General features: G+C 42.2%; 1 protein-coding gene across 1 annotated transcript; it reads left to right on the forward strand.

Annotated features, from left to right (window-relative positions):
- Window positions 1–304: 304 nt before the first annotated feature.
- LOC141070647 (uncharacterized) lies at window positions 305–27,448 on the forward strand. The gene is made up of 9 exons (XM_073559569.1): window positions 305–478; window positions 12,502–12,765; window positions 19,342–19,605; window positions 24,726–24,875; window positions 25,005–25,184; window positions 25,267–25,390; window positions 25,479–25,576; window positions 27,103–27,193; window positions 27,369–27,448. The coding sequence occupies exons 4-9, from the start codon at window positions 24,819–24,821 to the stop codon at window positions 27,446–27,448; spliced, it is 630 nt and encodes a 209-aa protein (XP_073415670.1). The 5' UTR covers window positions 305–478; window positions 12,502–12,765; window positions 19,342–19,605; window positions 24,726–24,818.

A 27,448-nucleotide genomic window follows, 5' to 3' on the forward strand; every position in this document is an offset into this window, starting at 1 on the left:
TGATATTTTTTCCTGTAAAATCCATTTTATCTTCGGTTTTGTATGTTTTATTGTCAGTCCGTAAAAATAGAGTAATACAACATTGTTCCTAGCAGCGACCTGGGAGTCAGAGGGGCAGCCAAGCAGCTTCCCATGCTTTTCTCTTTCCAGTTCAGCGATTTTCCTGTCTTCTCAACCCTTCTGTTAGGATTTTCCAGAAAAATGCTCTAATTTCCCATTGACTTCCATTATATTCATTACTCAAGTCAAGACTGTCTGAGCGTCCGTCCTGCTCGATTCGAGTAATGAGTACTCGGGCATTTTAGCGTTCACTTATCACTACTCCAGACCCCACACATGACAACCAGCACAGCAGAGTCCTGCACACACACTGAGGCCCTGATCATGTGACCCCTGACTCCTCCCCTCCTGTGACCTCATCCCAGGTCCTGTGCACACAGAACAGCCATATATGTGGTGTGCGGCTCTGCAGGTGGAGGTAGGTGCTGGAGATTCCCCATTACTGGGGACATTAACCCCCTCAGTGCTGCGACCCCGCCTGTGTCGCTATATCAGGGTCTCTGTCTGTGTTGGATTACATTGAGTCACTTCCCTCCTGACGGCGCTCGCTGCTCTGTTACTCTACAGTCTCCATTATGGCCATCGCCCGCTCCATGTTGTCACTGTCAGGGGACATTAGCCCCTTTCCAACATCGGGTGTAATAGTACTCCAATGTCAAACTCCCCTTGACTCCCTCTCCCCCCGCTGAGCTCGCACCATTTCGGGCACATGACAGCTGACGTGTGCCCACAACAGCCTCGGCTGGAGTCTCGATCTGCTGTTAGTTAAATGCCACTGTAAATTTCTGACAGCAGCATTAAACTCGCGCTTACTGTAATCGAGTCACTAGTCCTGCTCATCGGTGACCCTGTCACATGATCGCGGGTCACCGATGGGTTGGCATGACAACCAGAGGTCTCCAGAGGTCTCCAGCAGACCTCTATGGTTGTCATAGCCAGATTGATATGAGCACCACCCCGTAAGGCTACGTTTCCACGATGATCTGGACACCTCACATCTATGGCACAGCTAGGTTCCTATCGGGCCTCCTAATGAACCGCATGGAAGGGGAAACGCGTCGAGGCTAGAGCTAAGTTTGGGCTAACCCCATGCTTGTTTTCTGACTAATCATGCTGTGAATCTTGCTAGTTTTGCTCTCTATATGTGGCCATTTCTTTGGGTATAGGGATATCTCATGCGATATTATCATAACCCTACTGTTGGCTCTCTTTTGAATCATGTTATTTTGTTAGAGCTACTTACCTTTAATCTATGAGAAGCTAGAGCTGATCTTTGTATTGGGACTAACCCCCACTGATTTTGGATTCTAATCATACTATGAGTCTTATCTATTATTAGCTTGGCTCTGGATATATGGCCATATTTATGATTATATGAATAATTTATGCTGTGTGATCCTAACCCTATTGTTGGCTCTTTCCAGAATTACGCTGTATTTTTAGAGCTACATACCTTTGTTTATAAAGGTTTTTTTGACAAATTATGTCATTGTTGACAGGGAAAGATCTATTTTTTGACACATAAGAGCATTACTATATTATACTAACCTGAGGTCCTTTTTAGCCTATTAATCAAGTAGTCTCTAATTTCTATCCTTTCATCTCTTTTTATCGCTTATTGTTTTCTGCATCATAAGGAAAGTTTGGGACAGCCGTCGCGGAGTTAGGCACCAGAAAGCTGTCTCTTTATAGGACGCCTACCTTCACAGTCAGGCAGGGATAGTAGGGCATTGTCAAGGTGAGGAGACTTAAAGCCGCAATGCTTCTCTGGGAAATATGCTAATTATGCAAATTGTCTCTTCAGAGAGGAAGAGGACTAGAACTCTAGTGCTGCCGATTGGAAGTAGCAATCCTAAAAGTCAATGGACATCAACCCTTTAACGAGCCTTGTTACATGACTTAGGATAAAAGCCAGGCCAGATTCTCAATTTGCAAATACTGTGTTTTGGGGTACTGCCCCTCATCAGTGCATGACTTAGGCTTTTATCCTGTAACAAGGCTCGTTAAAGGGTCAACATTGATTTCTAGGATTGCTACCTCCAATAGGTGGCACTAGAGTTCTAGTCCTCTTCCTCTCTGAAAAGACAATTTGCATAATTAGCATATTTCCCAGAGAAGCATTGCGGCTTTAAGTCTCCTCACCTCGAAATGCTTAGCATGTCATTCTCCGCAAGGAGAAATGATACTTCTTGGATATCGATCAGACGCCTCTCACACAGCCAAACCAGATCTCACACTTTGCACTGACGAGGGGCAGTATCCCGAAACACAGTGTCTGCAAATTGAGAATCTGGCCTGGCTTTTATCCTAAGTCATGTAACAAGGCTCGTTAAAGGGTCAACATTTACTTCTAGGATTGCTACTTCCAATCGGTGGCACTAGAGTTCTAGTCCTCTTCCTCTCTGAAGAGACAATTTGCATAATTAAGAATTCTCTAATAAAGTTTTATGCTTTTATGGGAATATATGTTTACACTACAAGTGGACAAATTGACCTCATAAAGTGAGGTAATATCTCAACAGATCCTACTGATTCCCAAACTGTTTTTTTGCGTGCTTCATGATAGTGTTAAAATTTCTTTGATATGACTTGCATTTATTTAGTTAAAAAAATGAAATTTGGCAACAATATTCAAAATTTGGTAATTTTCAAACTTTTAATGTTTGTGCCCTTAAATCAGAGTTATGTTACGTCTTCCATAGCGTGTCCACATCGGACGTTGCCTGCTTGAATCCTGCTTATACAGGGACTATACACCTGGTCAGGCTTTTAAATACATCAGTTAGAACTGCCCTAAGATGGGTATACCTTGTCATTTGGTAGAGCAGCTTAGTATACATTTTTTTGCAAAAAAACGTATCAACCAAATACCCTGTTTTGTTATCATCTTTTTACTAGCACTTGATGTTTACTGTTACTTTTTTACAACAGAGTATTTTTACGTTTGTTTTACTGTGTTTTTCTGTGCTTCAGTCTTTTGGTGGTGTGAACACTGTCCTACAGACTTGTTTGCTGTGTGCATGGCCCATGGGTTTTTGTGTCTAATTGGTTTCTTGCTTTTGCAAGTTTGGGGAGGTTCCACCCCTCCCTTATGGGCCATGCACACAAAAGCCGTCTTCCATAGCGTGTCCACATCGGATGTTGCCTGCTGGAATCCTACTTATACAGGTACTATACACATGATCAGACTTTTAAATACATCAGTTAGGACTGCTCTAGGATGGGTATACCTTGACGTTTGGTAGAGTGGCTTAGTGTTTTTTTGTACTTTAGTCTTTTGGTGGTGTGAACACTGTCATACAGACTTGTTTGCTGTGTGCATGGCCCATGCGTTTTTGTGTCTTATGTTACACAAAGTAGTTAATAAATAACATGCCTCACATGCCTACTTTTACATCAGCACAATTTTGGAAACAATTTTTTTTAGTTAGGAAGTTAGAAAGGTTAAAAGTTGACCAGCGATTTCTCAGTTTCCAACGAAATTTATAAAACCATTTTTGTGCATGCGACCACCATCTTTTTCCATGAAAATGATGCTGAGGGCAGGGGACGAAGCAGGAGGGACTGGGGGATGGCCCCATTTTGTTAGATCATATCAGAGGAGAGAGAAATTAATTTTAAATCAGACTTTTTTTTAATGTGATCACCTTTATTTGATGAGGACAGTAAAAACCAGCCATGATCATGTTTTAGCTCAGACCCTGGAGGTTTTCCCACGCTGGGGAGTGCTATACCCTTATTTCTCAGCGCATTGCCATCATTAAAAGGAGTATTGCCTGTCATTAAAGGGTTAAAAGGTTTTCCAAAATGGTTGCCATCACATAACTGAAAACAGAACCCTTCTTATTCACACAATGGGTCAGATTGTAAAAGTGGAACAAGGTGGCACAGGGTGGTAGTTGTGGGCGAGTCCATTAAGCAACAGTCATTGAGCACCCTGGCACCTTGTACATGAAAAGATAAAGTCCTGGTACTGCTATACAGTTGGTTACCTCTGTTACTTCAGCTTCTTGCTCCTAGGTTCCTTGAAACACCACAAAGTTACAGTTGTTTTTCAACAGTTGAACTTTACTAAACAACAAGGCATCCATCACATCAGCAGCACAGTTCACACAGGGCAACGTTTCCTGTACTTTCACTTCTTCTGCCACACGGGCAATCCTTTTGACAGTCCATGTCCCATCTGTACCTTCAGTTTCACCAGCTCTTTGTCAGCCCCTTGTCCAGTTCCAAGGGGGAAAGGTGCTGGGAATGCCATCTCAGATTCTCCTGTCCCGGTCTTAGACCACAAATCCTTCCTGGGGATGATTCCTTTAAGCTGGTGCCCGTTCACAGTATTCTTCACCTGGAGCCCCTTAATGCCATCCGCAGACTTATCCCCACAGCTGGCTACTGTCCACAGCATACTTCCTGCCCAGGCGTCTGATTCTGAACAGGATGTGCCTTTTCCCTTTCTGTGCTGCGTGTGACTCATCGATGGCGTCGGGTCATCGCAATTAGACCAATCGGCCCCACTGGGCATGCGCCGCTTTGATTATCAACACCGGGGATGCCGCAGTTATATATGGGTAGATGACATAAGACAAGCACCTCCCCTTGAGAAAGCCGTGGCGAAACGCGCTTCTGGGTCGGGCGAAGTGTCTCCCCTCCTTTGTAATCCCGTTATGGGTAAGTGACATTGGCGTTATGTGCACCGGGTTTTGATCCCAGTATCTATTGAGAAGCTTTTTGGAGCCGCATTTTGTTGCTATGGATTGGCACTTAATTTTATGGAGCACCTTTTGTGTCCTGTAGATGGATATATTCCTGTGATAACTAGATAGTGCACTTGGGTAATCTGTCTGCAATAACCTTATATTACCTATTCGTTTCATTGCCTATTGTCAGTGTTATTATGTGTGGGGGTGACACTTTGCTCTCTGGAATGCTTTTTTCCTATTTTCACCTCATATATGTACTTACAAATGTCTGATACTTTTTTAATGTAAGATAATAAAGGTTGTTTTTATCTTTTCCTTACCTTTGTTTGTGGTTGATGGTTACTCCACTTTTTCTTGAAAATCGCATGCTATTGGGAGTACTCCACTATTATTAAATTAGTCCTTATGGCTGGTGGGGGAACTACTATTGTTTTTGTTAAACTGGTTCCTGGCCACGTATGATAATTATGAAGGTTTTGAATTTTTTCTCAATATTGTTATTTACTGTGTTATTCACAGCTGGCGATTCAAAACAGATGGACTTTCGTGCCAGCGACCAATCTTGGCTGACGTGGCTTAATGAGGTGTTTAAGGAATAATCTCCGGTGGTTTTAGATTCACAGTTAAAGGACACTAAGGAACAGACTACACATTTAAAAAGTCTTTTATTAAAAAGAACAAAGTCATGGTGGAAGAGAGCATTTTTGGAAAAATATCTCAGTAAAGGGTTGATACCTAGGGGATTGTGTATTCAATTGTTCCCCGCCTTCCCTGTAGATGACGTTTCCTATAGAGAAAACTGGGAAACGATCTCTACAAGATCCTCCAAGGAATGTATGGAGCTACTAATTAAACTTGATAGTGCCAAACTAAGTACACTTGAGACTGAGATTGAGACCCTTCAATCTGAATTAAAAAAGAACCTTTCCTCCGAAGCCCTTATCAAACTCCAGGAGGAATTAGATGGAGATTTTGTTAATTGGGAACAAGATATTTGTACAAATAAATCTAAAATATTCCAGAGGGATATTCTTGATTTTCAGGACAATAGAGTGTACAGGTGGAAGGCGACACCTAAACGCGACCGGTCACCATCTGTTGCCAGGTCCGAATCTATGTCCTCTTTTACCTCAGTTGAAGATTCAAGACAGAAATCAAAATTTGAAGCGAGTACTAAGGATAAAAACACGCATAGTAGAAGTACACGCAATACCAGAAGTCGGCATGCAGGGAGGAGGAAGGTGAATTCATCACCCTCTTATGTTAAATCCAAGCCCAAAACCACGGAGGTAATAAATCTTTCAAATCATATTATTTCTGATGATCAACGTGACCTCCTGAGTTTGGGCTTGTCTTTTGCGCCTAGTAACGACTTTAATTTCTTTACAGCCGTAAAAGATATACATCTTTTTTGTCAGCAATTAATACTCACCAAGTTGCATAATGCACGTCGGTCGCACACAAATTTGGATGATGTTATTGAGCACCAAGCACTTTTGGCCCTTGAGGACCTTTTAAGAGAGCAACAGGCCGAAACTACAGGTATGTTTCCCGAGAGTGTGATGCCCAGATCTACGACTTTTCCTGCCCTGTCTGTATGCCTTCAGGTTGAGATATTCTGCAAAATGGTGATTGAGGAATTTAAAAAGATCCCTACCAATATCTATAGGGACAATCTGTCACCTAAGCAGAGGAAAGCATTAAAAGAGCTACAACAAATTAATGATGTGGTAATTAAGGCAGCAGATAAGGGTGGAAATGTTGTGATCTGGTCCATTGAAAAGTATGAAAAGGAAGCCTTTAGGCAGCTGAAAAACAAGAAAACATATCAGCAGCTAGCCAACAATCCTACTGCGGTATTTACTCAGTCTTTGGAAAAGATTTTGTATAGTGCATTTGAGGCGGGTTTAATTCCCCAAAAAAATCTTGATGGACTTATGACTAGGAATCCAAGGGTACCAACCTTTTATTTGCTGCCCAAGGTCCACAAGGATCCGGTCAATCCCCCCGGGTCATCCCATTGTTGCTGGCATAGGGGGGCTGTGTGATATGACATGCAAATTTATTGATTATTATTTGAAACCTATTGCCGAGACATTGCCCTCCTATGTCAGGGATACCACTGATTTGTTGAACAAAATCAATGGGATCACCCTGGAGGATGACATGATCCTTGTGGCCATTGACATAGAATCTCTGTACACATCCATCAACCATGTGGATGGACTGGCAGCAGTACATTTTTATCTGGAGATGACGAGTCGGGATGGCCACTGGTGCGAATTCCTTGTGGAACTCCTGGAATTTGTTTTGTATCACAATTATTTTGTTTTTAAAGACCGTTTTTTTTTTTGCAGAAGCGCGGCACTGCCATGGGTGCGGCCTGCGCACCGTATTACGCTAACCTGTTTATTGGTTTCTGGGAGAGGCAGGTTTTTCTAGGGGACGGGCTGACCATGTGCAGTGCTGGCACCGTTATATTGATGATGTCTTCGTCATTTGGCAAGGGTCATCATCTGGACTCCAGGAGTTTATGTGCCACTTAACCCCTTTCTGACATCAGACGTACTATCCCGTCCATGGGACTCGGGCCCCTATGCCCATGGATGGGATAGAACGTCTAGCGTGATCAGCGGCACCCACGTGGAGAGCGCCGCTGATCGCGGCCGGGTGTCAGCTGATTATCACAGCTGACACCGGGCACAATGTGTCAGGGGCGGTCACGGACCGCCCCTGACACGTTAACCCCTTGCACACAGCAATCAAACATTATCGCGGTGTACCGGGGGTTAAAGGGAAGCATCGGCAGGGAGGGGGCTCCCTCCGTGCTTCCCTGAGCCCCCCACGGCAGTGCAATGTGCAGCGCTGCTGCGGGGGGCTCCTTCCCTGCAGGCCCCCGAATCCAAGATGGCGACGGGGGCCTTTGGGGGCCTGCAGGGAGCTGACTTCCTCAGTGCCTGCAAAGCGCAGGCATGAGGAAGTCTGCAGCAGTGCCTGTGACAGATCGCTGATCTGTCACAGTGATCTGTGATGTGACAGATCAGCGATCTGTCACAGGACAGTGATGTCCCACCTGGGACTATGTAATAAAGTTAAAAAAAAGTGTTAAAATAATTTTTAAAAAATCGCCAAATTAGAAAAAAAAAAAAATTCCAATAAATCCATTTTTTGGAAATAAAAAAAAAACAATAAAAGTACACATATTAGGTATCGCCGCGTCCGTAACGACCTGCCTTATAAAACTGTCCCATTAGTTAATCCCTATAGCGAACCCCTTAAAAAATAAAAAACGAAGCAAAAAATAATGATTTATTATCATACCACCAAACAAAAAGTGCAATAACGCGCGATCAAAAAGACACATATAAATATCCATGGTACCGCTGAAAACGTCATCTTGTCCCGCAAAAAACGAGCTGCCATACAGCATCATCAGCGAAAAAATAAACAAGTTATAGCTCGCAGAATAAAGCAATGCAAAAATAATTATTTTTTTATATAAAATAGTTTTCATTGCATAAAACCGACAAAACAAAAAAACGACCTAAATGAGGTATCGCTGTAACCGTACCGACCCGAAGAATAAAACCGCTTTATCAATTTTACCGCACGCGGAACGGTGTAAACGCACCCCCCCAAAAAGAAATTCATGAAACGCTGGCTTTTGTTCATTCTGCGTCCCAAAAATCGGAATAAAAAGCGATCAAAAAATGTCACGTGCCCGAAAATGGTACCAATAAAAATGTCAACTCGTCCCGCAAAAAATTAGACCTCACATGACTCGGTGGATCAAAATAAGGAAAAACTATGCAAAAACTATTTTTACAATAAAAAGTGTCTTTTAGCATATGACAGCTGCCAAACATAAAAACCCGCTATAAATAGTAAATCAAACCCCCCGTTATCACCCCCTTAGTTAGGGAAAAATAATAAAATTAAAAGAAAATGTATTTATTTCCATTTTCCTGTTAGGGTTAGGGCTAGGGTTAGGGCCAGGGCTAGGGCTAGGGTTAGGGCTCAGATTAGGGTTAGGGGTGTGTTGGGGTTAGGGTTGGAGTTAGAATTGGGGGTTTCCACTGTTTGGGCACATCAGGTGCTCTCCAAATGCAACATGGCGTCTGATCTCAATTCCAGCCAATTCTGAGTTGAAAAAGACAAATGGTGCTCCTTCCCTTCCAAGCTCTGCCATGTGCCCAAACAATGCTTTACCCCCACATATGGGGTATCAGCCTACTCAGGACAAATTGCAAAATAACTTTTGGGGTCCAATTTCTCCTGTTACCCTTAGGAAAATAAAAAATTGGGGCAAAAATATCATTTTTGTGGAAAAAAAATGATTTTTTTATTTTCACGCCTGGGCATTATAAACTTCTGTGAAGCACTTGGGGGTTCAAAGTGCTCAACACACATCTAGATAAGTTCCATGGGGGGTCTAGTGTCCAAAATGGGGACACTTGTGGGGAGTTTCAATAGTTTAGGTACATCAGGGGCTCTCCAAACGCACATGACACCCGCAGACCATTCCATCAAAGTCTGCATTCCTAAACATCACTACTTCCCTTCCGAGCCCCGACGTGTGCCCATACTGTAGTTTTCTCCCACATATGGGGTGTCAGCGTACTCAGGACAAATTGGACAACAACTTTTGGGGTTCAATTTCTCCTGTTACCCTTGGGAAAATAAAAACATTGGGGACTAATTGATTATGTTTGTGGAAAAAATACGATTTTTTTATTTTCATGCCCTGGCATTATAAACTTCTGTAAAGCCCTTGGGGGTTCAAAGTGCTCACCACACATCTAGATAAGTTCTTTAGGGGGTCTAGTTTCCAAAAGGGGGTCATTTGTGGGGGTTTTCCACTGTTTAGGTACATTAGGGGCTCTCCAAAGGCAACATGACACCCGCAGACCATTCTATCAAAGTCTGCATTCCAAAACATCACTACTTCCCTTCCGAGCCCCGAGATGTGCGCATACAGTAGTTTTCTCCCACATATGGGGTATCAGCATACTCAGGACATATTGGAAAACAACTTTTGGGGTCCAGTTTCTCCTGGTACCCTTGGGAAAATAAAAAAAATTGGTGACTAAAAGATCATGTTTGTGGAAAAAATACGAATTTTTTATTTTCACGCCCGGGCGTTATAAACTTCTGTGAAGCACTGGGGGGTTCAAAGTGCTCACCACACATCTAGATAAGTTCCTTGGGGGATCTATTTCCAAAATGGTGTCATTTGTGGGGGGTTTCCACTGTTTTGGTTCATCAGGGATTTTCCAATCGCAACATGGTGTCCGATCTCAATTCCAGCCAAAAACGTCAGATGGCGCTGCTTCCCTTCCGAGCTCTGCCTGGCGCCCAAATAGTGGTTTACCCCCACATGTGGGGTATCAGCGTACTTAGGACAAATTGCACAATAACTTTTAGGGTCCTGTTACCCTTGGGAAAATAAAAATTGGGGGTGAAAAGATCATTTTTGTGGAAAAAATATGATTTTTTAATTGTACTGCTGTACGTTATAAACGTCTGTGAAGCCCTTGTGGGTTCAAAGTTCTCACCACATATCTAGATAAGTTCCTTGGGGGGTCTAGTTTCCAAAATGGGGTCACTTGTGGGGGTTTCCACTGTTTAGGTACATCAGGGGCTCTCCAAACGTGACATGGCGTCCGATCTGAATTCCAGCCAATTTTGCATTGAAAAAGTCAAACGGCGCTCCTTCCCTTCTGAGCTCTGCCATGCGCCGAAACAGCGGTTCCCCCCAACATATCAGGTATCAGCATACTCAGGACAAATTGCACAATAACTTTTGCAGTCCAATTTCTCCTGTTACCCTTGGTAAAATAAAAAAAAATTGAACCTGAAGTATTTTTTTTGTGAAAAAAAGTTAGATGTTCATTTTTTTTTAAATATTCAAAAAATTCCTGTGACGCACCTAAAGGGATAATAAACTTCTTGAATGTGGTTTTGAGCACCTTAAGGGGTGCAGTTTTTAGAATGGTGTCACTTTTGGGTATTTTCTATGATATAGACCCCTCAAAGTGGCTTCAAATGTGATGTGGTCCGTAAAAATAAAATGGTGTTGCAAAAATGAGAAATCGCTGGTCAATTTTTAACCCTTATAACTGCCTAACAAAAAAAAAAATTTTGGTTCCAAAATTGTGCTGATGTAAAGTAAACATGTGGGAAATGTTACTTATCAATTTTTTTGTGTGCCGTATCTCTGTGATTTAAGGGCATAAAAATTCAAATTTGGAAAATTGCGAAATTTTCAAAGTTTTCGCCAAATTTCCATTTTTTTCACAAACGCAAGTTATTTGAATGAAATTTTACCACTATCATGAAGTACAATATGTCACGAGAAAACAATGTCAGAATCCCCGGGATCCATGGAAGCGTTCCAGAGTTATAACCTCATAAAGGGACAGTGGTCAGAATTGTAAAAATTGGCCCGGTCATGAACATGCAAACCACCCTTGGGGGTGAAGGGGTTAAATTCCAACACTTTTAATCTTAAATTTACCTACAAGTGGCACAGGTCGAACATTGAATTCCTGGATGTTCTAATTAAGGTCGACCCGGATGGGCTGATCCAGACGGATCTGTTTCGTAAGGAAACAGCAGTAAATCCTTTGCTACACGCGTCTTCTGCGCATGTTCCACCGGTTATTCGCGCCATTCCTACTGGCCAATTTTTAAGAACCCGACGTATCTGCTCTACATAGAAAATGTTTGAACATCAGGCCAGGGATTTGGGCCAGCGGTTTAGCGCTAGAGGTTATAGTAACCGATGCATTAAACAAGGGTATCAGAGGGCTAAACGGACTTCACGCAATGACCTATTGGTCAGTTCTGCTAATGGCTGGCAAGATAAGAGTAAAGACACTATTTGCTTTGTGTCTACATCAAACTGCCAGTGGGACCGTATTCGAGAGATCTTTGCTAAATGTTGGCCCATTTTACATACTGACACCACTTTAAAAGCATGTCTACCACGACAGCCCCAAATAATTCCCAGACGTAGTATGAACCTAAAAGATCATTTGGTGAAAAGTCATTATGTACCTGGAATACCAACTGTCAGGAGTTCTACTCGCACACAAGGATGTTTTCCTTGTGGTAGATGTGTTGCATGTCCTAATATTTATAAAACTGCGCCCTTCACTACATCTGATGGGAAGAGAACTTTTCATATACAAAGTTATATCACATGCAACACATCTAATGTGGTATACTATGCCACCTGTCCATGTAATAAAATTTACATTGGACTTACATCTCGCGAGTTTAAAGTCCGGGTACGAGAACATGTCAGGGACATAATGGCATCCAAAGACATTCAGGATATCTCTGTTCTAAAAACTCTCCCCAAACACTTCAAATTATTTCATAATGCCAATCCCAGGGGCCTGTTGGTCTGTGGGATTGACAGAATTGATTGTGGCATTCGTGGCGGTAATGTCAAAAAGATCCTTGCACAACATGAGTGCAGGTGGATCGTGACATTAGATACTTTGGCACCTGCCGGTTTGAACGAAACTAATAGTTTCGTACCTTTTTTATGAGCAGGGGTATCCAGTTAATATAATACACGCTGGGTTTTTGACCTATTGGTATGCTTTTTTGGGATCTGTTCCGTGATTGTTCCCTATTTTGGATTTTAACCTCTCTTGCTCTATTGTTACTGAGGTAATATGTGTGTATGTCCTTGCTGTGATTTTAATTTGTTTTGTGTTTGTGTTTTCAGTTTCATACATTTTGGATTCTTCTTGATACCCATATTTGTATATGGGTCGGCTCTTCAGTGCACTTTTTAAGCGTATGGATCAGTGGACTTTCTTGGATGCCATTTTTTTGGAGACGGTACAGCGGCCAGTTTTTTGAAACATTGACAGCACCCCGTTGGAGTAAGGATGATCTGGATACCCCATGAAGTAGAAGAATGAAATATCTTCAAGTCTTCTCAAGCAACAACAAAAAAAATTTCTGAAGAGACGTAATTTTGAAATAGGTGGGGGGAGTGTGTTTCACATTTATTGGTCTTTTGGGATTAGTGCAATAATATTGTACCTATTTACTGAATTTATATCAGCCATGCAAATGTTTTTTAAGAACTTGTTTACGGTTATCCATGTGTTGTTAGTGCGGTCTATTACTATATACTTTGTATTGTTAGCTCTATACCAATAGCATGTACTATTGTGATCACTCATATCAATGATCATGTATTTTTGTGTTTTGTACTATTATGGGGTATGTTTTGCCGTATTATAAGGTCCAGTGATCTGTAATTTAAACATCATAGATGGGTTATTATTATTTGGCATGACGTTTTGAGCCTATTAATACTGCCATTGGTGGTCTGTAATGGGTCCCCTTTAATAATGGCGTTGAAACTGTACGCCTGTGCATTTATTTCTAGGATTGGGGATATATCGCCCCGTTTATTTTGGGCTGTATATGTATTATGATCTCCTACATATATATACATAACCTTCTTCATTGTAGCCTCCCTTCAATGCGTATTTAATTTATGATCACAGGTTAATATTGCATTTCGCTGGACATCATTATTATAGCTGCTGTGAGTTCCCAAAAATGGTTTCCTGTATATTAGTGCTGAAACTGCGCATTTGCATACTTCCCATGGGGGAGTGGACTTATTGTCCTGGTCAATTACATTATAGGTATTTTAGATCATGATTATATATATTCTTTCATGACTGTAATTCCCCCTCTAGTACATACCTTCTTAGCTAATTTTATTCTATTTTGAGTGAGAATGGTACTATATGTTTTTTGTTAGACCCCACTATTATGACTGCTCACAGTGAGTCTTCTTTAAAATGGCGCTGATCTTGTGCACATGCGCAGTGAGCCCGATTTTGGTGCCCCATGCCCCGGCCATCATACTGTGGGTCGCGCACATGTTTATGACGTCTCAGTGGTGTTTTTACCACACGTACGTGTGACTCATCGATGGCGGCGGGTCATCGCGATTAGACCGATCGGCCCCCTGGGCATGCGCCGCTTTGATTATCAACACCGGGGATGCCGCAGTTATATATGGGTAGATGACATAAGACAAGCACCTCCCCTTGAGAAAGCTGTGGCGAAACGTGCATCGGGGTCAGGCGAAGTGTCTCCCCTCCTTTGTAATCCCGTTATGGGTAAGTGACATTGGTGTTATGTGCACCGGGTTTTGATCCCGGTATCTATTGATAAGCTTTTTGGAGCCGCATTTTGTTGCTATGGATTGGCACTTAATTTTATGGAGCACCTTTTGTGTCCTGTAGATGGATATATTCCAGTGATAACTAGGTAGTGCACTTGGGTGATCTGTCTGCAATAACCTTATATTATCTAGCGGTTTCATTGCCTATTGTTGGTGTTATTGTGTGTGGGGGTGACACTTTGCTCTCTTTTCCTATTTTCACCTCATATATGTACTTACAAATGTCTGATACTTTTTTAATGTAAGATAATAAAGGTTGTTTTTTTCTTTTCCTTACCTTTGTTTGTGGTTGAAGGTTACTCCACTTTTTCTTGAAAATCGCTTGCCCATAATACTGTATGGAGGACTATGTGGTTGCCCATAATACTGTATGGCGGACAATGTGGTTGCCCAAAATACTGTATGGCGGACTATGTGGTTGCCCATAATACTGTATGGCGGACTATGTGGTTGCCCATAATACTGTATGGCTGACTATGTGGTTGCCCATATTACTGTATGGCGGACAATGTGGTTGCTCATAATACTGTATCGCGGACTATCTGGTTGCCCATAATACTGTATGGCGGACTATGTGGTTGCCCATAATACTGTATGGTGGACAATGTGGGTGCTCATATTACTGTATGGAGGACTATGTGGTTGCCCATAATACTGTATGGCGGACTATGTGGTGCCCATAATACTGTATGGCAGACTATGAGGTGCCCATAATACTGTATGGCGGACTATGTGGGTGCTCAAAATACTGTATTGCGGACTATGTGGTTTCCCATAATACTGTATGGTGGACTATGTGGGTGCTCATAATACTGTATAGCAGACTATGTGGTTGCCCATAATACTGTATGGCGGACTATGTGGTTGCCCATAATACTGTATGGCGGACTATGTGGTGCCCATAACACTGTATTGCGGACTATGAGGTGCCCATAATACTGTATGGCGGACTATGTGGGTGCTCATAATATTGTATGGCGGACTATGTGGTTTCCCATAATATTGTATGGCGGACTATATGGTTTCCCATAATACTGTATGGCGGACAATGTGGGAGCTCATAATACTGTATGGAGGACTATGAGGTGCCCGTAATACTGTATGGCGGACTATGTGGTTGCCCATAATACTGTATGGCGGACAATGTGGTTGCCCATAATAATGTATGGCGGACTATGTGGTTGCCCATAATACTGTATGGCGGACTATGTGGACCCAATCGGCAGAATGTGGAGCTTTTATCCCCATTAGACTGGAGTGGCATGTCTGACTTGATCACTGATCCATTCATTCCCTCCATGGCTGCACTTGTTTTTTTATAGAAGCCCCAAAGAGAATGAATGGAGCTTCGGTCAGATATCCCACCTGCCGCTCCATTTTAAAATGGGGATAAGTGTCCTATGAGGGATAAAACTTCCTCATTCTTCCGATCGGTGCAGTTTCTAATGGTCGGACCTAAGTAATCATCTTTCCTGTGGAGCCCATGGATCGGTGATAACTTGTTTTAACCAAAGAACCTCATTATTGTAAGCTACTGTAATTATACATCCAGTTATGCGGGCGCACAGTAGATGTGCAGGAGTCGCCTGTGTTTTACAGCCGAAGCTCCACTATAATGGGGATAACGATTGACAGATATTTGCATATAACTGTAGGGTGGGCCCCTAGAGTCCATTCCCCTGATGGTCCCCAGACACCCCAGTCCGGCCCTGGGTGCTACACAGCACTTTTATTCTACTAAAATGTTAGTTTAGTCTTAAGTTTTGCATTTTTACAAAAGTAAGAGAAGAAAATTGACCTCACAACTTGTTTTGCAATTTCTCTTGAGTACGCCAATACCCCATATGTGTTCAGTAACTACCATTTCATAATACATCAGGGATCCAAAAGGAAAGAGTGTTATTTGACTTTCGGAGTGCAATTTTGGCTTAAATAAACTTTGGATAAAATGGTGTCGTTCAAAAGTACAACTTGTCCCACAAAAACAAACCCTCAAATGACCATATTGACAAAAAAAATAAAAAAGTTATGGCTCCTTGAAAATAGGGGAGCGAAAAACAAACGTGAAAAGGGCTGCGGCGTGAAGAGGTTAAAAAAGCTTTTTTTCTCTTGAAGAAACTTATTTTACTTATTCTTTACTAGCTGAAGAGACCAGCGTTGTCCGGGCATAGTAACTAACTGTGGTTAGTTATAACAAATTATAATGACTATCATCCATCCCATAGTCCAGTGCCCATATACCCATCATACATATCCTCCAACCCATAGTCCCGTGCCCATATACCCATCATACATATCCTCCATCCAATAGTCAAGTGCCCATATACCCATCACACATCCTCCATCCCAGAGCACCGTGCCCATATACCCATCACACATCCTCCATCCCAGAGCACCGTGCCCATATACCCATCATACATATCCTCCATCCTACAGTCCCATGTCCATATGCCCATCATACATATCCTCCATCCCATAGTCCAGTGCCCATATACCCATCACACATCTTTCTTCCCATAGTCCCATGTCCATATACCCATCATACATATCCTCCATCCAATAGTCCAATGCCCATATACCCATCACACATCCTCCATCCCATAGTCTCATTCCCATATACCATCATACATATCCTTCTATCCTATAATTTGTGCCCATATACCCATCACACATCCTCCATCCCATAGTCCCCTGTCCATATACCCATCATACATCCTCTATCCCGTAATCCAGTGCCCATGTACCCATAACACATCCTCTATCCTATAGCCCAGTACCCATATACCCATCATACAATAATGTATGTAAAGCGCTGTGGAATTAATGGTGCTATATAAGTGAGTAAAATAAATATAAATACATATCCTCCATCCTATAGTTCAGTGCCCATATACCCATCATACATATCCTCCATCCCATAGTCCTGTGCCCATATACTGCTTCCCTTCCGAGCTCTGCCAGGCGCCCAAATAGTGGTTTACCCCCACATGTGGGGTATCAGCGTACTTAGGACAAATTGCACAATAACTTTTAGGGTCCTGTTACCCTTGGGAAAATAAAAATTGGGGGTGAAAAGATCATTTTTGTGGAAAAAATATGATTTTTTAATTGTACTGCTGTACGTTATAAACGTCTGTGAAGCCCTTGTGGGTTCAAAGTTCTCACCACATATCTAGATAAGTTCCTTGGGGGGTCTAGTTTCCAAAATGGGGTCACTTGTGGGGGTTTCCACTGTTTAGGTACATCAGGGGCTCTCCAAACGTGACATGGCGTCCGATCTGAATTCCAGCCAATTTTGCATTGAAAAAGTCAAACGGCGCTCCTTCCCTTCTGAGCTCTGCCATGCGCCGAAACAGCGGTTCCCCCCAACATATCAGGTATCAGCATACTCAGGACAAATTGCACAATAACTTTTGCAGTCCAATTTCTCCTGTTACCCTTGGTAAAATAAAAAAAAATTGAACCTGAAGTATTTTTTTTGTGAAAAAAAGTTAGATGTTCATTTTTTTTTAAATATTCAAAAAATTCCTGTGACGCACCTAAAGGGATAATAAACTTCTTGAATGTGGTTTTGAGCACCTTATGGGGTGCAGTTTTTAGAATGGTGTCACTTTTGGGTATTTTCTATCATATAGACCCCTCAAAGTGGCTTCAAATGTGATGTGGTCCGTAAAAATAAAATGGTGTTGCAAAAATGAGAAATCGCTGGTCAATTTTTAACCCTTATAACTTCCTAACAAAAAAAAAATATTTTGGTTCCAAAATTGTGCTGATGTAAAGTAAACATGTGGGAAATGTTACTTATCAATTTTTTTGTGTGCCGTATCTCTGTGATTTAAGGGCATAAAAATTCAAATTTGGAAAATTGCGAAATTTTCAAAGTTTTCGCCAAATTTCCATTTTTTTCACAAACGCAAGTTATTTGAATGAAATTTTACCACTATCATGAAGTACAATATGTCACGAGAAAACAATGTCAGAATCCCCGGGATCCATGGAAGCGTTCCAGAGTTATAACCTCATAAAGGGACAGTGGTCAGAATTGTAAAAATTGGCCCGGTCATGAACATGCAAACCACCCTTGGGGGTGAAGGGGTTAAATTCCAACACTTTTAATCTTAAATTTACCTACAAGTGGCACAGGTCGAGCATTGAATTCCTGGATGTTCTAATTAAGGTCGACCCGGATGGGCTGATCCAGACGGATCTGTTTCGTAAGGAAACAGCAGTAAATCCTTTGCTACACGCGTCTTCTGCGCATGTTCCACCGGTTATTCGCGCCATTCCTACTGGCCAATTTTTAAGAACCCGACGTATCTGCTCTACATAGAAAATGTTTGAACATCAGGCCAGGGATTTGGGCCAGCGGTTTAGCGCTAGAGGTTATAGTAACCGATGCATTAAACAAGGGTATCAGAGGGCTAAACGGACTTCACGCAATGACCTATTGGTCAGTTCTGCTAATGGCTGGCAAGATAAGAGTAAAGACACTATTTGCTTTGTGTCTACATCAAACTGCCAGTGGGACCGTATTCGAGAGATCTTTGCTAAATGTTGGCCCATTTTACATACTGACACCACTTTAAAAGCATGTCTACCACGACAGCCCCAAATAATTCCCAGACGTAGTATGAACCTAAAAGATCATTTGGTGAAAAGTCATTATGTACCTGGAATACCAACTGTCAGGAGTTCTACTCGCACACAAGGATGTTTTCCTTGTGGTAGATGTGTTGCATGTCCTAATATTTATAAAACTGCGCCCTTCACTACATCTGATGGGAAGAGAACTTTTCATATACAAAGTTATATCACATGCAACACATCTAATGTGGTATACTATGCCACCTGTCCATGTAATAAAATTTACATTGGACTTACATCTCGCGAGTTTAAAGTCCGGGTACGAGAACATGTCAGGGACATAATGGCATCCAAAGACATTCAGGATATCTCTGTTCTAAAAACTCTCCCCAAACACTTCAAATTATTTCATAATGCCAATCCCAGGGGCCTGTTGGTCTGTGGGATTGACAGAATTGATTGTGGCATTCGTGGCGGTAATGTCAAAAAGATCCTTGCACAACATGAGTGCAGGTGGATCGTGACATTAGATACTTTTGCACCTGCCGGTTTGAACGAAACTAATAGTTTCGTACCTTTTTTATGAGCAGGGGTATCCAGTTAATATAATACACGCTGGGTTTTTGACCTATTGGTATGCTTTTTTGGGATCTGTTCCGTGATTGTTCCCTATTTTGGATTTTAACCTCTCTTGCTCTATTGTTACTGAGGTAATATGTGTGTATGTCCTTGCTGTGATTTTAATTTGTTTTGTGTTTGTGTTTTCAGTTTCATACATTTTGGATTCTTCTTGATACCCATATTTGTATATGGGTCGGCTCTTCAGTGCACTTTTTAAGCGTATGGATCAGTGGACTTTCTTGGATGCCATTTTTTTGGAGACGGTACAGCGGCCAGTTTTTTGAAACATTGACAGCACCCCGTTGGAGTAAGGATGATCTGGATACCCCATGAAGTAGAAGAATGAAATATCTTCAAGTCTTCTCAAGCAACAACAAAAAAAATTTCTGAAGAGACGTAATTTTGAAATAGGTGGGGGGAGTGTGTTTCACATTTATTGGTCTTTTGGGATTAGTGCAATAATATTGTACCTATTTACTGAATTTATATCAGCCATGCAAATGTTTTTTAAGAACTTGTTTACGGTTATCCATGTGTTGTTAGTGCGGTCTATTACTATATACTTTGTATTGTTAGCTCTATACCAATAGCATGTACTATTGTGATCACTCATATCAATGATCATGTATTTTTGTGTTTTGTACTATTATGGGGTATGTTTTGCCGTATTATAAGGTCCAGTGATCTGTAATTTAAACATCATAGATGGGTTATTATTATTTGGCATGACGTTTTGAGCCTATTAATACTGCCATTGGTGGTCTGTAATGGGTCCCCTTTAATAATGGCGTTGAAACTGTACGCCTGTGCATTTATTTCTAGGATTGGGGATATATCGCCCCGTTTATTTTGGGCTGTATATGTATTATGATCTCCTACATATATATACATAACCTTCTTCATTGTAGCCTCCCTTCAATGCGTATTTAATTTATGATCACAGGTTAATATTGCATTTCGCTGGACATCATTATTATAGCTGCTGTGAGTTCCCAAAAATGGTTTCCTGTATATTAGTGCTGAAACTGCGCATTTGCATACTTCCCATGGGGGAGTGGACTTATTGTCCTGGTCAATTACATTATAGGTATTTTAGATCATGATTATATATATTCTTTCATGACTGTAATTCCCCCTCTAGTACATACCTTCTTAGCTAATTTTATTCTATTTTGAGTGAGAATGGTACTATATGTTTTTTGTTAGACCCCACTATTATGACTGCTCACAGTGAGTCTTCTTTAAAATGGCGCTGATCTTGTGCGCATGCGCAGTGAGCCCGATTTTGGTGCCCCATGCCCCGGCCATCATACTGTGGGTCGCGCGCATGTTTATGACGTCTCAGTGGTGTTTTTACCACACGTACGTGTGACTCATCGATGGCGGCGGGTCATCGCGATTAGACCGATCGGCCCCCTGGGCATGCGCCGCTTTGATTATCAACACCGGGGATGCCGCAGTTATATATGGGTAGATGACATAAGACAAGCACCTCCCCTTGAGAAAGCCGTGGCGAAACGTGCATCGGGGTCAGGCGAAGTGTCTCCCCTCCTTTGTAATCCCGTTATGGGTAAGTGACATTGGTGTTATGTGCACCGGGTTTTGATCCCGGTATCTATTGATAAGCTTTTTGGAGCCGCATTTTGTTGCTATGGATTGGCACTTAATTTTATGGAGCACCTTTTGTGTCCTGTAGATGGATATATTCCAGTGATAACTAGGTAGTGCACTTGGGTGATCTGTCTGCAATAACCTTATATTATCTAGCGGTTTCATTGCCTATTGTCAGTGTTATTGTGTGTGGGGGTGACACTTTGCTCTCTTTTCCTATTTTCACCTCATATATGTACTTACAAATGTCTGATACTTTTTTAATGTAAGATAATAAAGGTTGTTTTTATCTTTTCCTTACCTTTGTTTGTGGTTGAAGGTTACTCCACTTTTTCTTGAAAATCGCTTGCCCATAATACTGTATGGAGGACTATGTGGTTGCCCATAATACTGTATGGCGGACAATGTGGTTGCCCAAAATACTGTATGGCGGACTATGTGGTTGCCCATAATACTGTATGGCGGACTATGTGGTTGCCCATAATACTGTATGGCTGACTATGTGGTTGCCCATATTACTGTATGGCGGACAATGTGGTTGCTCATAATACTGTATCGCGGACTATGTGGTTGCCCATAATACTGTATGGTGGACTATGTGGTTGCTCATAATACTGTATAGCGGACTATCTGGTTGCCCATAATACTGTATGGCGGACTATGTGGTTGCCCATAATACTGTATGGTGGACAATGTGGGTGCTCATATTACTGTATGGAGGACTATGTGGTTGCCCATAATACTGTATGGCGGACTATGTGGTGCCCATAATACTGTATGGCAGACTATGAGGTGCCCATAATACTGTATGGCGGACTATGTGGATGCTCATAATACTGTATGGCGGACTATGTGGGTACTCAAAATACTGTATTGCGGACTATGTGGTTTCCCATAATACTGTATGGTGGACTATGTGGGTGCTCATAATACTGTATAGCAGACTATGTGGTTGCCCATAATACTGTATGGCGGACTATGTGGTTGCCCATAATACTGTATGGCGGACTATGTGGTGCCCATAACACTGTATTGCGGACTATGAGGTGCCCATAATACTGTATGGCGGACTATGTGGGTGCTCATAATATTGTATGGCGGACTATGTGGTTTCCCATAATATTGTATGGCGGACTATATGGTTTCCCATAATACTGTATGGCGGACAATGTGGGAGCTCATAATACTGTATGGAGGACTATGAGGTGCCCATAATACTGTATGGCGGACTATGTGGTTGCCCATAATACTGTATGGCGGACAATGTGGTTGCCCATAATAATGTATGGCGGACTATGTGGTTGCCCATAATACTGTATGGCGGACTATGTGGACCCAATCGGCAGAATGTGGAGCTTTTATCCCCATTAGACTGGAGTGGCATGTCTGACTTGATCACTGATCCATTCATTCCCTCCATGGCTGCACTTGTTTTTTTATAGAAGCCCCAAAGAGAATGAATGGAGCTTCGGTCAGATATCCCACCTGCCGCTCCATTTTAAAATGGGGATAAGTGTCCTATGAGGGATAAAACTTCCTCATTCTTCCGATCGGTGCAGTTTCTAATGGTCGGACCTAAGTAATCATCTTTCCTGTGGAGCCCATGGATCGGTGATAACTTGTTTTAACCAAAGAACCTCATTATTGTAAGCTACTGTAATTATACATCCAGTTATGCGGGCGCACAGTAGATGTGCAGGAGTCGCCTGTGTTTTACAGCCGAAGCTCCACTATAATGGGGATAACGATTGACAGATATTTGCATATAACTGTAGGGTGGGCCCCTAGAGTCCATTCCCCTGATGGTCCCCAGACACCCCAGTCCGGCCCTGGGTGCTACACAGCACTTTTATTCTACTAAAATGTTAGTTTAGTCTTAAGTTTTGCATTTTTACAAAAGTAAGAGAAGAAAATTGACCTCACAACTTGTTTTGCAATTTCTCTTGAGTACGCCAATACCCCATATGTGTTCAGTAACTACCATTTCATAATACATCAGGGATCCAAAAGGAAAGAGTGTTATTTGACTTTCGGAGTGCAATTTTGGCTTAAATAAACTTTGGATAAAATGGTGTCGTTCAAAAGTACAACTTGTCCCACAAAAACAAACCCTCAAATGACCATATTGACAAAAAAAATAAAAAAGTTATGGCTCCTTGGAAGTAGGGGAGCGAAAAACAAACGTGAAAAGGGCTGCGGCGTGAAGAGGTTAAAAAAGCTTTTTTTCTGTTGAAGAAACTTATTTTACTTATTCTTTACTAGCTGAAGAGACCAGCGTTGTCCGGGCATAGTAACTAACTGTGGTTAGTTATAACAAATTATAATGACTATCATCCATCCCATAGTCCAGTGCCCATATACCCATCATACATATCCTCCAACCCATAGTCCCGTGCCCATATACCCATCATACATATCCTCCATCCAATAGTCCAGTGCCCATATACCCATCACACATCCTCCATCCCAGAGCACCGTGCCCATATACCCATCATACATATCCTCCATCCTACAGTCCCATGTCCATATGCCCATCATACATATCCTCCATCCCATAGTCCAGTGCCCATATACCCATCACACATCTTTCTTCCCATAGTCCCATGTCCATATACCCATCATACATATCCTCCATCCCATAGTCCAGTGCCCATATACTATCATACATATCCTCCATCCAATAGTCCAATGCCCATATACCCATCACACATCCTCCATCCCATAGTCTCATGCCCATATACCATCATACATATCCTTCTATCCTATAATTTGTGCCCATATACCCATCACACATCCTCCATCCCATAGTCCCCTGTCCATATACCCATCATACATCCTCTATCCCGTAATCCAGTGCCCATGTACCCATAACACATCCTCTATCCTATAGCCCAGTACCCATATACCCATCATACAATAATGTATGTAAAGCGCTGTGGAATTAATGGTGCTATATAAGTGAGTAAAATAAATCTAAATACATATCCTCCATCCTATAGTTCAGTGCCCATATACCCATCATACATATCCTCCATCCCATAGTCCTGTGCCCATATACCCATCACACATTCTCCATCCCATAGTCCAGTGCCCATATACCCATCACACTTCTTCCATCCCATAGTCCAGTGCTCATATACCCATCACACATCCTCCATCCCATAGTCCAGTGCCCATATACCTTTCATACATATCCTCCATGTCATAGACCCATGCCCATATACCCATCATACATATCCTCCATCCCATAGTCCTGTGCCCATATACCCATCACACATTCTCCATCCCATAGTCCAGTGCCCATATACCCATCACATTTCTTCCATCCCATAGTCCAGTGCTCATATACCCATCACACATCCTCCATCCCATAGTCCAGTGCCCATATACCTTTCATACATATCCTCCATGTCATAGACCCATGCCCATATACCCATCATACATATCCTCCATCCCATAGTCCCGTGCCCATATACCCATCACACATCTTTCATCCCATAGTCCCGAACTGGGTGGCGCTCAGCAGGGAGTTCCTGGAGATGTGCTGTTATGTAACCTGGCAGTGCGGCTCTGTGTGCGGCCACTGATGATGCGATTTTCTACACCGGTAACATTAGAGCCTGGCAGTAATAGAGGAGGGGGTGATTCATTTCTGTCATGTGCTTTCTGCTCCTTTCTGTGGGGCAGACAATGGCTGGGAGCTTATGTTCCCCGGGGATGTTAGATTTCTCCCACCCGGTCAGTGTCTACAGTGTCTGAGATATCATGTGATTAATCTCTGTATTTAGGAATAATTGGATTTTGTGTTATACCGGGGGCAGCACGGGGCCATGATTGGATGTAGTGATCATGTGAAGCCGGTAACAACTCCAAAGATTTGTTACATGGGATCTTAATGATGTCATCTTCTCCCCATTCAGGTCCCTACAATATCAGATTCTCTCAGTGGAGATATTCTATATATGAGAATTTTCCTAATCGACCTATAACGTCTGGATAGGGACAGGGACAAGATGATGGAGAGGATATTACACCTCAGCCTAGAGATTCTCTTTCGGCTTACTGGAGAGGTGAGAGATTCTAATGACGCCACATTACATCATTCTTATCTAAAGGAATGATAGATGGACAACACTGGAGAGGTGAGGACTCTGGAAATGTTTGTATTGAGATTTTTTAATGTGTCTCTCCATAACCAGGATTACACAGTTGTGAAGAAGAAAGCTTGTGAGCGCAGTCATTCCCAAGTGTCTGAGGGATGGGGAAGAACCCAGATTCCAATCACGGGGCCTCCACCTCACCGCCTGATACATGAAAACTTCAATGTCCAGAAGATCCTAGAGCTCACCTACAAGATGGTTGAGCTGCTGACTGGAGAGGTGACACTTCAGGGAATGCTGGGACTTTATACATTAACGTTATGAAGGGATCGGGGGATGACTGTATCATTGTATGTGTCAGGTTCCTATAAGGTGTCAGGATGTCACTGTCTATTTCTCCATGGAGGAGTGGGGGTATTTAGAAGGACACAAAGACCTGTACAAGGAAGTCATGATTGATGTTCCCCAGCCCCTCACATCACCAGGTAATAGATAGGACTAAATAGACACGGTGTATAATAATTGTGATATTATATAAAGAATGAATTCAGTCCCTGTATGTGTTTCCTTCAGTTCTAACCAGTGAGTGGACAACACCAGAGAGATGTCCCCGTCCTCTTCTACCACACGACTGTAAACAAGAAAATCTCAATGTTCCTCAGGATCATCAGGTAGATGGAGAGAAGGTGTCATGAAATCTCTCCTATGATGTGTAGAAGCTGTGAAAGTCAAAAAAGAGCAAAAATTGTATTACTGAGAAATGGAAAACATTGGTCAGATGAATCCAGATTTTTGTCGCGCCGGTCTGAAGGGAGGGTAAGACAGCATGAATCCACATACTCTTCCTGACAGATATCAATATTTCAGTCTAAGTAAGGTGGATTAATGGGTTGGGGAATGTTTTCTGGGCACAACCTGAATCGTCTGATACCTGCGGATGGATGTTTTGACACTAGAACTTACCTAAGCATTATGCCCAACCAAGTTCTTCCATTTATGGCAGCTGTTTACCATATGGTAGAGGATGATGCACCACATCACTAGGGTTACACACTCATGGAATGCTGCCAGAACCATAACAGTGAGTTGTTCTTGCTTCACTGATTTTTACAATCCTCATGTCATGACTCTAGACAGGATGGTTCCGCCTTCGTCCAGGTCAGGGTTAATTTTAGTCCGCCTCTCTTTGGTTCTGGGGCCACTATTTAATGTTGGCAGCACCTGGATTAGGTGTCGGTGATACTTCCGTAAACTCGGTTTGTGGTTGCTGACCCAGGTTACTCATTAATAAATATTGTGCCTCTGTGCTTGTGTGCTTTGCTGTGTATGACCCCGTTTGTCTCCTGACTTTTGCCTCTGCATCCTGCGTTGTATTGCCCAGTCCCTCCTGGTTATCTGACCCCTTGGCTTGTCTCTGTTTACTCTTTGTCTTATCCCTAGATACTACACTCTTGTCTGGCTTTTGACCCTCAGCTCTGCTTTGCCACATTTACTGTGTCCTGCACTCTGCATGCTCTGTTTTTTTTTCCCCTGTACTCACGCGTGGTGACTCCGCCCCCCAGTCATGTGACTGCTTAGTACCAGGTCCTGTGCTCACTGCATTAGTCTCAGGTCCTTGCACACTGCGTGCCTTGTTCCTGCACTCCCTGCACTTGTTCACGTGCCCCCTGATAGCGCCCCCTAGGCAGCGCCAGTGACACCATAAGTGTCATCACACTTCAGATGTTAATTCTATAGAGCATCTCTGGATTAAGGTAGAATGCGATGTTCAGTACCTGTAGCAACTGCCAGAAGCTATCCTGTTGGCATGGGACAATTTTTCTGCACAACTGTTTCAGCTCCTAATGAAATCTGTGATGTGATAAATTGCCGAAGTTCTGAAGGTCAAAGGAGATACAGCACAATGTTAGGGGGAGTCTAATGAAATGGCCATTCACTGTACGTTTTATACTTGGTGGAAATGATAGAATAAATCTGAGCATAGACATTAGATGTCTGGATCTCACAATTTTATGGTTCTGAAAACTTCTGGTTAGAATTAGGAGCCGACAGGTTGGATTTATACAGGAGACCAGCCGCTATGGGACAACTGCTGCTGTCATGTAATTTTTGATTGTCATTTGATCTTATCTGTTCTTTGCAATCATTTCTTACGACTTTTCCCTCTGTCTGTAACTTTGTACAATATTTGTTTCAGGGTGAAGATCTGCCCCATATTAATACTACAGAGACATATGTGTGGGGTGATGAGCGGTGTAAGGAGGAGATTCTTACAGATATCCGCACAGGTGAGTAGTGACCACTAAATGCAGGAAAGTCACAGATTATACAGTAACTGGCTTGTAGAGTTACATGTTGACATTTTTAGAGTATGTTACGCAGAGTTTTCTTATGCTGACTTTATGCTGAAACATAGAAACACTTTTTTCCACATTATTTTTTATGGTTCTTTCTCTGTTTCAGAAAACATTTATCTGTGCTCAATAAATGTCTCGAAATATATTTTTAAAGTTTGTCAGTGGGGACTCGAGCTCATATCCTGA

Source organism: Dendrobates tinctorius, unplaced genomic scaffold, assembly GCF_039654945.1.
Source record: "Dendrobates tinctorius isolate UK_male_01 unplaced genomic scaffold, ASM3965494v1 ptg000014l, whole genome shotgun sequence".
Taxonomy (NCBI): domain Eukaryota; kingdom Metazoa; phylum Chordata; class Amphibia; order Anura; family Dendrobatidae; genus Dendrobates; species Dendrobates tinctorius.

Bases quoted from the DNA above. Each gene is read 5' to 3' on its own strand.
- LOC141070647 (XM_073559569.1), top strand. From the start codon at position 24,819: ATGATGGAGAGGATATTACACCTCAGCCTAGAGATTCTCTTTCGGCTT. The intron at 24,876-25,004 runs GTGAGAGATTCT...CTCCATAACCAG, and splicing joins TCTTTCGGCTTACTGGAGAG to GATTACACAGTTGTGAAGAA. The intron at 25,391-25,478 runs GTAATAGATAGG...TGTTTCCTTCAG, and splicing joins CCAGCCCCTCACATCACCAG to TTCTAACCAGTGAGTGGACA.